This window comes from Pristis pectinata, chromosome 18 (genome assembly GCF_009764475.1).
Source record: "Pristis pectinata isolate sPriPec2 chromosome 18, sPriPec2.1.pri, whole genome shotgun sequence".
NCBI classification, from domain to species: Eukaryota; Metazoa; Chordata; class Chondrichthyes; order Rhinopristiformes; family Pristidae; genus Pristis; species Pristis pectinata.
The window spans coordinates 3083583-3097607 of record NC_067422.1 but is presented as its reverse complement, the minus strand read 5'-3'; the positions used below and the strand labels follow the sequence as shown (position 1 = coordinate 3097607).

The 14025-nt window shown below is 53.4% G+C and overlaps 1 protein-coding gene across 7 annotated transcripts in view; it reads left to right on the top strand.

The window, feature by feature from the left end:
* The first annotated feature begins 3529 nt into the window (after nucleotides 1-3529).
* The window catches only part of exoc7 (exocyst complex component 7), a 39519-nt gene continuing 29023 nt past the window's right edge, over nucleotides 3530-14025 (top strand). For 6 of the 7 annotated variants that reach the window (XM_052032954.1, XM_052032953.1, XM_052032952.1 and 3 more), the window contains exons 1-3: nucleotides 3537-3669; nucleotides 11900-11965; nucleotides 12572-12756. In XM_052032954.1, coding sequence (XP_051888914.1) covers nucleotides 3610-3669; nucleotides 11900-11965; nucleotides 12572-12756 — 311 coding nt within the window. In that variant the 5' untranslated portion in view covers nucleotides 3537-3609. Of the gene's footprint in view, nucleotides 3670-11899; nucleotides 11966-12571; nucleotides 12757-14025 lie in introns of all 7 variants that reach the window. The other variant, XM_052032955.1, reaches the window with a different exon arrangement.

The window sequence follows — 14025 nt, the reverse complement described above, 5'->3', positions numbered from 1 at the left end:
TGTCTGAATTTGGGTCTGTACTAAAGCAATTTAAAAACATACTTTTACCTTTTCAACTAACCAAAATAATGAAAAACAAAATTTCATTAATACAATGCTTTTCATTCCCACAAGATGACCTAAAGCTCTTGACAGCCACTTAAGCATCTTTGAAGGTTGATGACTGCTGTAATGGAAGGAATGTAGCTGCCAACTTGTGCACAGAAAGATCCCCAAGCAGTAATAATGGCATTATAATATTTCCTAGTGATGTTGGTTTAAGAATAAATACTGGCCAGAAAACAAGGAAGAATTATTACAAACTTCTTCAAAATAATGTCATTCTTTTTTATCAACCTGAGAGAGCAGAAGAAGCCCACATTTAATGTTTCATCTGAGCAACAGCACAACCTCAGAATCTCTGGTGAATCATCCTAGATTTTTTTTAAATGGTCAAGTATCAGGGGATGAGACTTGAAACCGCAACGTTCTATGTCAGAGGCAAATGTTCTACCCACAGAGCCACACTGACAAGTCTGAAGGAAGCAAACTACCAGATCTTTGCCTATTATGGAATCGTGATATATGCAAATTAATATTGTGATGTGCATAAGTTCTCTGTGCGCATCTTGCAGATATTAATCATGCTTCATAGATCCAGATCAATCTTTCCACATTCTGTGATCACAACAAGGACGACACTGGATGGAGATGTGATCCAAATGGCTTCACCGCCCTTCAGTTGTGGAGAGAAAAAGTGTGTCAACATTCACTTGTTTTATTTTAAACAAATGAAAGAATACTTTCCTACCAAAGACTGTAGGCCAGTTGGTACCCGGGTACTTCAGCATTGCCTCATTTTGCTTTCAAGAAAGGAAGATTGATGAGAGGATATCCTGGAAAGTCAAATAGGGGTTGGATTATTGCCCATACAGTCTTCTTCCAGGTAGAAGGAATAAAAGGAGACAAGAAAAATCTTTCATAACCTCATCAAGTCTTGAAAATTTCCGACACGGAGAGAGAGACCATCGTAGCAGGAATGCTACTGCCACCTCTCAGTGTGTCGCCTTCTCAGTTACTGCACATCAAAAACTCGTTCCAAGTGGTTTTTAAATGATAATTTAAGATATTATGAAGAATGCAAGTTCTCACTAAATACTGTTTTGGTGATAAGTATTGGCCAACACAACAGAATAACTCCACTAGTCTTCTGTAAACAATGCTGAGGGATCTTTTTTGTCCACGTGAACAAACTTCAGCTTGATAATATATCTGTCAAAGGACATCTTTAACAAAGCAACACTTCGTCAGTACTGAATCCAAGTGGGGCCTGAATCAACAACATCTGAGTCAAAACAGATAATATTGAGGGAGCAAAATTGACATAAAGTTAGTGGAGAAAAAATCAGCTTTCTCTTTCTCAACATTACATTCAAATGTACTGAAGCCAGACACATCACAGAAGTCAAAGCTGACATTCCAGTGCAGTACTGAGGGAACATTGCCCTGGCAGAGGAGTGTCCTTTTGATGTAACATCAAATGTATGCTCTGCCTCTCTTATGGATGTAAAAGAACCCATGGCTTTATTTCAAAGGACAACAGAGGAGTTTCTTGCAAAATATTTACTCCTCAATCAACTCTACAGAAACATATTCTTTTGTCATTATTATATTGTTGTGGGATACCATTGTTCACAGAGTGTCTATTCTATTTCTTATATTACAACATTTCAAAAGTAATTCATTGGCTATAAAGTGCTTTGGGATGTCATAAAACTGATGAATAAATGCAAGCAGTTTCTGTTCCCACCAGTCAGTTGGTGAATTTTAATAAAAAGTAATTGGAGGAACCTTGATTGAAGGAATTTGCTCCAATCTGTGAGCATTACGTTGGAAAAACTGAGCTTCCAATGTACTTCTGCTCAGATAATGCTGGAAGAGTTGGAGCAGCTCCAAGGAATTTTCTGGCCCTTGATGGCACACCCATTTCAATGTATGACCCATTTCAATGTATGTACCATTTCTGATCGATCCTCAGTGTAAAGATCCTTATCTTTGACCACTTCAGATGAGAGAGTCTTGGCTTCACTCATTGTATTGATCTCACCTTGGATCTCAATTGAACACTAGCAGGAGTATTAATTGGTACCTAAGAGAAATTGGATGGGTTCTAGCTTCTAATTTTTGTTATACCACAATTTCTGCTGGAGATACCTGTATTAGGAGAGATCAGAGTCAGGCTTGCTATCCTTCACACACCAACGATCTGACAGCATTCAGTGTCAAGCCATGAAGAAAACAAAATATAACTTGTCTTTGGAACCACATGTTAAATTGTTCATCTTTTGATTTTGAGAGCTAGATTATCACCTTATTTTTCTTTTGCTGTGAGTTTTTTTTAATAGTTAAGAGCAATTTTTGTCTCGAATTATCAACCATGGAATGAATAATATGTCACGGAGACTTCGGGTTACAAATCCAGTTCACATTATTTGGACATCCCTGGTTAGTTCCAGCAATGTGATGCAGCTCACTGTGCCATATCGTGAAGAAGCTGAGTTCATTCAAAATGAGAGCTATAGATATCTAGACCCAAGTCAAAGTCGAGTTTATTATCATAGGCACTGAAAATCTTACTTGCAGCAGCATCACAGGCACATAGCATCATATAAGCAGCATTCACAAGAAAAACATAAATTAAACACAATTGTTACAAGAAAGAACACAATTAGAACAAACAGAAAACAAAGTCCATTTTAGTACGAAGTGATCAAAGTCATAGCGGTCATAGTGTTGCTAAACTCTAGTGATAAGGGTTGTGCCAGCTGGTTCAAGAACCAAATGGTTGAATGGAAGTTGCTGTTCTTGAACCTGGTGGTGTGGGACTTCAGGCTTTGGTACCTCCTGCCTGATGGTAGCTGCGAGAAGATGGCATGGCCCGGCTGGTGAGGACCTTTGATGAGGCAGCGCTTCCTGCAGATTCTACCAGTGGTGGGTAGGGATGTGCTCGTGATGCATTGGTCAGAGTCCACTACTCTATGCAGCTTCTTACGTTCCTGTGCATTTGAATTGCTGTACCAGACCGTGATGCAACCAGTCAGGACACTTTCAACAGATATTAAATGAATCATGGGATATGGGGATAAGGCAGGAAAGTTGTGTTGAGATACATGAGTCATGATCTTAATGAATAATGGAGTAGTCAACAAGGGCTTACTCTTGTTTTTATTTCTTAAAATAAGATAAGATGCTAGCACTTGAGATAAAACTGACTTACCAGGCTCGGAGGGAAGTGAGGAATTTAGGGGAAGGTTGTTGGGATTGTGTTTATTTTTCAAAAGAAGTCACAGATTCTCTCCTTAAAGCTGATGATTTGGCACTCCAATATATTCTTCAGCAGACAAGAAGATATCATATGTAGAATAAATCCTGGAATGTGTAAACATCTGGAAATAATGGCAAAACTCCAGAGGTGGAAATCAGCAGGGATGTTGGACAGGATGCTCCGTTGCCTTGGAAACAGGCGCGGCCTCCCGCTCCCGGTGACGTGTCGGAAGTGTCCGGGCGGAAGTGCCGTGCGGCTCCGCGGGTGAGGGTTGCAGTGAGGTGAGGGGAGGAAGGGCCGTCACCATGATCCCGACCGAGGACGCGTCTGCCCGCAAACGGGACATCGAGGAGAAGCTGCGGCAGGTGAGTGGGCCGCGCTGGGGGCGTCGAAGGGGTGAAAAGAGGGGCGGGGAGGTTGGGCGGCGGGGGAGCGGGCCTTTGGGTCGGGACCTGGTGGTCTGGCGGGGGGGGGTTGTGTTCAGTGGTGTAGGGTGGGCTTGTGGTCTTGGTGCTGGGGGGGGGGAGAGGTGGGTGTGTCCGTCCTCCGCCCCCCGTCCTCCGCTCCCCGTCCTCCCCCCCCCCGCTTCTCCCCCCCGTCCTCCCCCCTCCGGCCCCTCCACTGCCCCCGTCCGCCCCCCCGTCGTCCCCTCCACTGCCCCCCCGTCGTCCCCCCTCCGCACCCTCCACGGCCCCCCCGTCGTCCCCCATCCTCCCCCCTCCGCCCCCCCCGTCGTCCCCCCTCCGCCCCCCCGTCGTCCCCCGTCCTCCGCCCCCCGTCCTCCCCCTCCGCCCCCCCGTCGTCCCCCGTCCTCCGCCCCCCGTCCTCCCCCCTCCGCGCCCCCCGTCCTCCGCCCCCCGTCCTCCCCCCTCCGCGCCCCCCCGTCCTCCCCCCTCCGCGCCCCCCCGTCCTCCCCCCTCCGCGCCCCCCCGTCCTCCCCCCTCCGCGCCCCCCCGTCCTCCCCCCTCCGCGCCCCCCCGTCCTCCCCCCTCCGCGCCCCCCCGTCGTCCCCCCTCCGCGCCCCCCCCGTCGTCCCCCCTCCGCCCCCCCCGTCGTCCCCCCTCCTCCCCCTCCTCCCCCCCGTCGTCCCCCCTCCTCCCCCTCCTCCCCCCCCGTCGTCCCCCCTCCTCCCCCTCCTCCCCCCCCGTCGTCCCCCCTCCTCCCCCTCCTCCCCCCCCGTCGTCCCCCCTCCTCCCCCTCCTCCCCCCCCGTCGTCCCCCCTCCTCCCCCTCCTCCCCCCCCGTCGTCCCCCCTCCTCCCCCTCCTCCCCCCCCGTCGTCCCCCCTCCTCCCCCTCCTCCCCCCCCGTCGTCCCCCTCCTCCCCCTCCTCCCCCCCCCGTCGTCCCCCTCCTCCCCCTCCCCCCCGTCGTCCCCCCTCCTCCCCCTCCTCCCCCCCCGTCGTCCCCCCTCCTCCCCCTCCTCCCCCCCCGTCGTCCCCCCTCCTCCCCCTCCTCCCCCCCCGTCGTCCCCCCTCCTCCCCTCCTCCCCCCCCGTCGTCCCCCCTCCTCCCCCTCCTCCCCCCCCGTCGTCCCCCCTCCTCCCCCTCCTCCCCCCCGTCGTCCCCCCTCCTCCCCCCCCGCCGCCCCCCGTCCTCCCCCGTCCGCCCCCCGTCGTCCCCCCGTCCTCCCCCCGTCGTCCCCCGTCCTCCCCCCTCCGCCCCCCCCTCCTCCCCCGTCCTCCCCCCTCCGCCCCCCCGTCGTCCCCCGTCCTCCCCCCTCCGCCCCCCCCGTCGTCCCCCGTCCTCCCCCCTCCGCCCCCCGTCCTCCCCCTCCGCCCCCCCGTCGTCCCCCGTCCTCCCCCCTCCGCCCCCCCGTCGTCCCCCGTCGTCCCCCTCCGCCCCCCCGTCGTCCCCCGTCCTCCCCCTCCGCCCCCCCGTCGTCCCCCGTCCTCCCCCCTCCGCCCCCCCGTCGTCCCCGTCCTCCCCCCTCCGCCCCCCGTCGTCCCCCGTCCTCCCCCCTCCGCCCCCCCGTCGTCCCCCGTCCTCCCCCCTCCGCCCCCCCGTCGTCCCCCGTCCTCCCCCCTCCGCCCCCCCGTCGTCCCCCGTCCTCCCCCCTCCGCCCCCCCGTCGTCCCCCCTCCTCCCCCTCCTCCCCCCCCGTCGTCCCCCCTCCTCCCCCTCCTCCCCCCCCGTCGTCCCCCCTCCTCCCCCCTCCTCCCCCCCGTCGTCCCCCTCCTCCCCCCTCCTCCCCCCCGTCGTCCCCCTCCTCCCCCTCCTCCCCCCCCGTCGTCCCCCCTCCTCCCCCTCCTCCCCCCCCTCGTCCCCCCTCCTCCCCCTCCTCCCCCCCCGTCGTCCCCCCTCCTCCCCCTCCTCCCCCCCCGTCGTCCCCCCTCCTCCCCCTCCTCCCCCCCCGTCGTCCCCCCTCCTCCCCCTCCTCCCCCCCGTCGTCCCCCTCCTCCCCCTCCTCCCCCCCCGTCGTCCCCCTCCTCCCCCTCCTCCCCCCCCGTCGTCCCCCTCCTCCCCCTCCTCCCCCCCCGTCGTCCCCCCTCCTCCCCCCTCCTCCCCCCCCGTCGTCCCCCCTCCTCCCCTCCTCCCCCCCCGTCGTCCCCCCTCCTCCCCCTCCTCCCCCCCGTCGTCCCCCCAGTCCCCCTCCTCCCCTCCTCCCCCCCCGTCGTCCCCCCTCCTCCCCCTCCTCCCCCCCCGTCGTCCCCCCTCCTCCCCCTCCTCCCCCCCCGTCGTCCCCCCTCCTCCCCCTCCTCCCCCCCGTCGTCCCCCCTCCTCCCCCTCCTCCCCCCCCGTCGTCCCCCCTCCTCCCCCTCCTCCCCCCCCGTCGTCCCCCCTCCTCCCCCTCCTCCCCCCCCGTCGTCCCCCCTCCTCCCCTCCTCCCCCCCCGTCGTCCCCCTCCTCCCCCTCCTCCCCCCCCGTCGTCCCCCCTCCTCCCCCTCCTCCCCCCCCGTCGTCCCCCTCCTCCCCCTCCTCCCCCCCCGTCGTCCCCCCTCCTCCCCCTCCTCCCCCCCCGTCGTCCCCCCTCCTCCCCCTCCTCCCCCCCCGTCGTCCCCCCTCCTCCCCCTCCTCCCCCCCCGTCGTCCCCCCTCCTCCCCCTCCTCCCCCCCCGTCGTCCCCCCTCCTCCCCCTCCTCCCCCCCGTCGTCCCCCTCCTCCCCCTCCGTCCCCCCCCGTCGTCCCCCCTCCGCCCCCCGTCCGCCCCCCGTCGTCCCCCTCCTCCCCCTCCGTCCCCCCCGTCGTCCCCCCTCCTCCCCCCCGTCCGCCCCCCGTCGTCCCCCTCCGCCCCCTCCTCCCCCCCCGTCGTCCCCCCTCCTCCCCCTCCTCCCCCCCGTCCGTCCCCCTCCGCCCCCCGTCCGCCCCCCGTCGTCCCCCCTCCTCCCCCTCCGTCCCCCCCCGTCGTCCCCCTCCGCCCCCCTCCTCCCCCCCGTCGTCCCCCCTCCGCCCCCCGTCCGCCCCCCGTCGTCCCCCTCCTCCCCCCCGTCCGCCCCCCGTCGTCCCCCTCCTCCCCCCGTCCGCCCCCCGTCGTCCCCCCTCCTCCCCCTCCTCCCCCCCCGTCGTCCCCCTCCTCCCCCTCCGTCCCCCCCCGTCGTCCCCCTCCGCCCCCTCCGTCCCCCCCCGTCGTCCCCCCTCCTCCCCCTCCTCCCCCCCCGTCGTCCCCCCTCCTCCCCCTCCTCCCCCCCCGTCGTCCCCCTCCTCCCCCTCCTCCCCCCCCGTCGTCCCCCCTCCTCCCCTCCTCCCCCCCCGTCGTCCCCCCTCCTCCCCCTCCTCCCCCCCCGTCGTCCCCCTCCTCCCCCTCCTCCCCCCCCGTCGTCCCCCCTCCTCCCCCTCCTCCCCCCCCGTCGTCCCCCCTCCTCCCCCTCCTCCCCCCCCGTCGTCCCCCCTCCTCCCCTCCTCCCCCCCCGTCGTCCCCCCTCCTCCCCCTCCTCCCCCCCCGTCGTCCCCCTCCTCCCCCTCCTCCCCCCCGTCGTCCCCCCTCCTCCCCCTCCTCCCCCCCCGTCGTCCCCCTCCTCCCCTCCTCCCCCCCGTCGTCCCCCTCCTCCCCTCCTCCCCCCCCGTCGTCCCCCCTCCTCCCCCTCCTCCCCCCCGTCGTCCCCTCCCCTCCGCCCCCCCGTCCGCCCCCGTCCTCCCCCTCCGCCCCCCCGTCCTCCCCCCTCCACTGCCCCCCCGTCCTCCCCCCTCTGCCCCTCCACTGCCCCCCCGTCCTCCCCCCTCTGCCCCTCCACTGCCCCCCCATCCTCCCCCCGCCCGTCCACTGCCCCCATCTCACCCACCGCCCTGTCCTCTGCCCGTCCGCCCCCCCGTCGTCCCCCGTCCTCCCCCCTCCGCCCCCCCGTCGTCCCCCGTCCTCCCCCCTCCGCCCCCCCGTCCTCCCCCTCCGCCCCCCCCTCCGCCCCCCGTCGTCCCCCTCCGCCCCCCCGTCCGCCCCCCGTCGTCCCCCTCCGCCCCCCCGTCGTCCCCCTCCGCCCCCCCGTCCGCCCCCCGTCCTCCCCCTCCGCCCCCCCGTCCGCCCCCCGTCCTCCCCCTCCGCCCCCCCGTCCTCCCCCCTCCACTGCCCCCCCCGTCCTCCCCCCTCTGCCCCTCCACTGCCCCCCATCCTCCCCCCGCCCGTCCACTGCCCCCATCTCACCCACCGTCCTGTCCTCTGCCCGTCCGCCCCCCCACTGCCACCCCGTCCTCCCACCTCTGCCCCCCGTCCTCCCCCCCTCCACCCCCTCCACCCCCCCCCCCCCCCCCCCGTCCAATTTACTCACTGAGGCAGGATGTTACTTGATAATAATGCAGGTTGGGATATACTATTAACGCATGACCAAACTCAAGGACAGCTTCTATCCCACTGTTATTAAACTCTTGAATGGACTTCTCTTACCATAAAGATGAACCCTTGATCTCTCAGTCTACCTCATCGTGGCCCTTGCACTTTATTTGTCTACCTGAACTGCACTTTCTCTGTAACTGTAACACTATGTTCTGCGATCTGTTTTGTTTTCCTTTTGTACTACCTTAATGTGCTTATGTATGGATTTATTATGTTTGACAATAATAAACCAATTTATGGTCTTATGAGCATGTCTTATGAGGATAGGTTGAGCGAGCTGGGGCTTTTCTCTTTGGAGAGAAGGAGGATGAGAGGTGACTTGATAGAGGTGTACAAGATGATAAGAGGCATAGATCGAGTGGGCAGTTAGAGACTTTTTCCCAGGGCGACAATGGCTAACACGAGGGGACATAATTTTAAGGTGATTGGAGGAAGGTATAAGGGGAATGTCAGGGGTAATTTTTTTTACCCAGAGAGTGGTGGGTGCGTGGAACGCACTGCCGGCAGAGGTTGTGGGGGCAGATACATTAGGGACATTTAAGAGAGATCGACACATGAATGATAGAAAAATGGGGGATAAGTGGGTGGGAAGGGTTAGATAGAGCAGGATAAAATGTCGGCACGACATCATGGGCTGAAGGGCCTGTACTGTGCTGTAGTTCTATGTTCATGTTCTATGTTCAATTACCAATTCTAGTTTGCTTGGGTCTGCCTGTCAGTCAGTCAGGACAAATCTATTCCATCATTTGACTTTTTATCTCATTTTTGCCATTGCTGTGTTTTCCTATTTAGGAAATGCTTCCTCTTTCCTGGGTGGAAGTAACACCATTTGTTTCTAATTTTACCAATCTTATTGTGAATTTTTTTTTGGGGGACACATGGGTAAACTGCCAACACAGACAAAAAAAAATGTGAATAAGGAAAATGCCTCAATCGAAAACCTTGCTATAAATGAAAGGCCGCAACCTTCTCTGAAGGAAGGAATTCTACAGGTTCTGCTGTGCTCTTGTAGCTTGCTAAAGTGGGATTTCTTTATATGATTTGGGCTAATTTTAGGCAGGATCAGTCTGGCTGCACCCAGTTCTTTCCAGCAGGTTGACAATAGTCAGTCGTTGAGTGGGAATTCCTAGCTGACTGATTGCCCCAAACTTAACAGTTTGAAGCTTGAACTGTCATTTATCTTGGCCCATATAATTGGCCAAATGGTGCATTTCCTCAGCACATGAATCTCTGAACATGCCTGTCCACTAGTACACTTCCATTAGCCTCGTGGTATTGAGGAAATTTGTGGAAATTCCAGAGAAATGTACATTGGAGATTTCAAAAAGAATTATTTAAATAGGACACCTTTGTAATTTTCAGTAATGGCAGTTTTTGGATATGATTTGTCATATTACTGCTGCCTGTATGATTGGTGTGCAAGGACAAGTTTTTCACTGTACCTTGGTACAAGTGACAATAATAAACCAATACCATTTCATGAAAACTTTGTTCTCGCTATCTACTTGCCCCCAGCTCCAGCAAATGTTTTCTGAACATTTCCCTGCAGTGATATTTCCCAAATTTTCAAGAAATTATCCCAAGGCCCCTCTCTCTCATCAGTTGACAAGATACCAGCTTCACACATACAGTGTTGATACTTGGTTCTCCTTCATCTAATTCCATCCTTCCAGTCGATGAAAATCAAAAAGAACAGGCAGATGCTGGGAATTGAAATAAAAGCAGAAAATGCTGAAAGCACTCAGCATCTGTGGAGAAAGAAACAGTTAATGCTTCAGGTCTGGGACCTTTCATCAGAACAGACCCTTCCTCAGACAAGATTAAGATTTTTTTAAAGATATCTTTATTAGTCATATGTATGTCGAAACACACAGTGAAATACATCTTGTTGTGTAGTTTTCTGGGGGCAGCCTGCAAGTGTCGCCGTGCTTCCAGCGCCAACATAGCATGCCCACAACTTCCTAACCTGTACATCTTTGGAATGTGGGAGGAAACCGGAGCACCCGGAGGAAACCCACGCAGACACGGGGAGAACGTACAAATTCCTTACAGACAGCGGCCGGATTTGAACCTAGGTCTCTGGCGCTGTAAAGCATTATGCTAACCGCTACACTCCCGGACCAGAAGCTGTTTCTTTACCCACAGATGCTGCTTAACCTGTTGAGTGTTTCCAGCATTTTCCGCTTTTATTCCACCCCTCCAGTGCCTCTTGTGCTTTTTTTAAACTAGTGTTGAATTGTTCAGCATGACAGTTGCCAAACTTTTTATTTGTGGTTTTTTTTTGGTCACACATAAGACACAAACATTGCAGTGTAGGCTGGTCAACTCTCATCTGCCTCTTCTACTCATTCTTTGAGATGCTTCTAAAAGCTCACATCTTCTATCCCTCAAATTTACTTTGTTTTCCTTGCTATCACTTCTCCCCTCAACACACCCCAAATCCATAGGAGACAAAGTTGTATGCTGGTGTATTCCAGGCAGATAAAACTCCTCAATTTATTCTTCAGATATTTCCAGAGCGTGTGCTGAGGCTATGGTTGAACTGGAACTGTGCATAGAACTGGTTCACAGGAACTTGGCTTTTAAACTGTCACCATTCCTCAGATTGCCACACGTTACACACTAGACAATTTATTTATTCTGACCAATGCTTTGATTAATTAATTGAAAAACCATTCTTTTAAAATAACTTATTGTCCGCTGCTGGCCGAAATCATTGGCTAGTGAGGTTCCCAAGCCTTGGAAACGAGGAGGTCCAAAGCTCACGTTCCGTTCTGTGTTGGTTGACTTGATAGTTGGTATTCAAAAATTGTCACTGTCTTTGTTCTGTTGTTCAGTGAGTTTTGGTGAAATACAGTTTGTGCTTGGTTCTGATGCTTTCCACAGTTAAATAATGTCTCGGGTGGGGTGGGGTGGAAGGAACGGCCAGAAGTGGGTATTAGTGCCTGAGGCAAGTTATTCCACTAAGAGCCATTAATCATTTGAGGTTCTGGCAATGCTTGTGGAGATCAGGGCTCTAGGTGCCAGCAGCTTAATTGGCATAGTTATTCTCGCCATTGACTAATGACCAAAAGTGGAAAACCTGTCAAATTTTTCATGTTTAAAAGCCATTTATGGTGCACATTGTGACCCAGACCGAAGTATTAGCATGGCTTACAAATTGGATCCAAGGCTTTTCCTATCTGTGGTTTGACCGTAGAATTGGTTTCAGTTGAAGAGAGGCCAGGTAGGGCTACTGAGGCACCACCTGAGTTAGTACTTGTTTATCACTACGTAAATGTTTGTTTATCCCAGTTCCCCTGCACTCTGATTTTTCTCCTTTTGGACTCTTGTGCTAGAACTCCCAGAATTTGGGGAACTCTCTGTAATCGTTCATTGCAGGAGGATTTCAGCAGGCTATATTAGTTTGGAGTTTTTCTGAGGTAGGGCAGATAATTGGAATCTTTTCCACATGGAATCAAAACCAAGAGGTCTCAGGTTTAAGGTGAGAGGAAGTGTTTTAAAGGGGATTTGACAAGAAAGTTTTTTTTACACAGTAGTTGATATCTGGAACTCACTGCCATAGGAGGTGGTGAGTCAGATACAATTCTTATGTTTAAGAGACTTATTCAGGCACTTGAATAGGCAAGGCGTAGAAGATACGGACGTAATACAGGCAAGTATTAACGTAGGTGGGCAAAAAGTTCGGCATGGACGTGGTGGGCTGAAGGGACTGTTTCTGTGCTGTATCTCCTGACACAGGCGTTAACTCTGCTGTTGCAGAAAACTGGTGGCACTGAACACAAAGTATTGAAGTGTCTTGGTCATTAAATCTACATTTCCAATTTTGTTTAATAGGAACAAGAAACTTTGTCATTTATAAGAGAAAGCTTGGAAAAAAGTGACCAACTGACAAAAAACATGGTAAGAAGTTTATTTGACTTCAGCTTGCAATGAATATTTTGACCAATTACAGACTAGACATACCACTGTGGATGATTGGCCACTGAGCCATGGGGAAGAAGAGTGTGAAAACTACAGTATGCACTACTGCACCACTGCATGACGTGCTGCTGAGTACAAAAGAGTCATGGATCTTGATTGAAACGTGCAAGATCCTGCGGGGTTTTGACAAGGTGAATGCGGAGCAAATGTCCCCCTGTTTGTGGGGAATATAGAACAAGGAGTACTGTTTGAAAATGATAGCCGACTTAAGACAAGGTGAACTTTTTCTCTCTGAGGGTCATGATTCTTTGGAGCTGTCTTCCTTAAAGATCTTCGGAGAGACTGTGCTCAACAATAGATTTTCTGTCTTGGAGGTCAGTGTTAACCATTGAACCATGGTGAGAAAGCACATCCATTTGTACTCTGTCCTCTGCTTTATTGACTGCCACTTAGCTCAAAGAGAGGATTATCACTTCTGCAAATTGTTGAGAAGCTGTGACAGTGCATTGTGAGCATCCTGCTAGGGATTAGGGGAACCCATGTATGGCATGGCATCACACCCGATCGCTGCATCTGTTGTTCTAGGTTTCCATCCTTTCATCGTTTGAAAGTCGACTGATGCAACTGGAGAATTCCATCATTCCGGTCCACAAGCAGACGGAAAATCTGCAGCGTCTACAGGATAACGTGGACAAGACACTGTCTTGCTTGGACCATGTCATTAGCTATTATCATGTAGCCAAGGATACAGAAAAGATCATCAAAGAAGGGTGAGTGAGGCTTGAAAGAGAAATTGGTAAATTGGTTTATTATTGTCACATGTACCGAGGTACAGTGGAAAACCTTGTCTTGCATACCATTCATACAGATCAATTCATTACGTAGTGCATTGGGGTAGTACAAGGTAAAACAATAACAGATTGCAGAATAAAGTGTTACAGTTACAGAGAAAGTGCAGTGCAGGCAGACAATGAGGTGCAAGGTCATGATGAAGTAGATTGAGGTCAAGAGTCCATCTTATTATACTAGGGAACTGTTCAATAGTCTTAAAACAGCGGGATAGAAGCTGTCCTTGAGCTCGGTAGTACGTGCTTTCTGTTCGTTCTTTCTCTGTGCTACTAGATAGTAGAGTCGATTCTCTTTAGTACTTATAATTTAACAAACCATACCAAGGCACCTCACAGGTGTGTATTTCATCCCGAACTGAAGGGGGAAACATTAGGACAGACAGACAAAAGCTCAGTCAACAAGATAAGTTTTGAAAATTGTCTGAAAGAAGAAAGGCAAGGATAATTAAGAAAGAAAATCCATTACAGAGAGCTTAGACAACTAAATGTGCAACCTTGAGATCTGCAGAAGCTGTTCCTTCTCTGCTTGCCCTTCATTTTATTGCTTTTGCTTTTGAAGTCTCTGGCTCCCATGTCAAAAGTCAACAGGGGCACCCACAGTTGACTTTATTTATTCCCATGTATTTCATGTTCATTCCTCCCACTTGTGAAAGTGCAGAAACCGTCTGCTGCGTGGAATTGGGGGAAGAGGCAAAGGCCTTAGGAATTATTAAAACTTCTCTCTATTCTTCTGATTTGCATAATCTACACAGCTGGGTATTTTAGACAGCAGTTTGATTTATTACAGGCAAGTGTTTTAAAACATTTATTGATCATCCAAGCCTCAAGTTCTGAAGTACTGTCTTCAATCAGAACATTTACTGGCTTAATTCAAGACTAAATCCTGCCATCTATTAATGTTTCCCCATAGATGCTGAAAGTATATTTAATTCTTAATATTTAATTTTCAAGCTGCAGTTTAAAACAGTAAGTGTGCTGTTGAACTCGCCATCTCTCAGCATGGTATGGATAAACCTTTTATCCATGATTTGATCCATCAGGCTTTGCTAAGTCTTATTTGTGACATTTAATTTATAATGTGACACCTAAAAACTAAGTATTTTGCTATTTAATCCAACATTACATGAATGGCACCCTTGTAAAGGTCAGGTGTAAGGGAGAATGCAGTGATAACTGTAGCAACACGGAAAT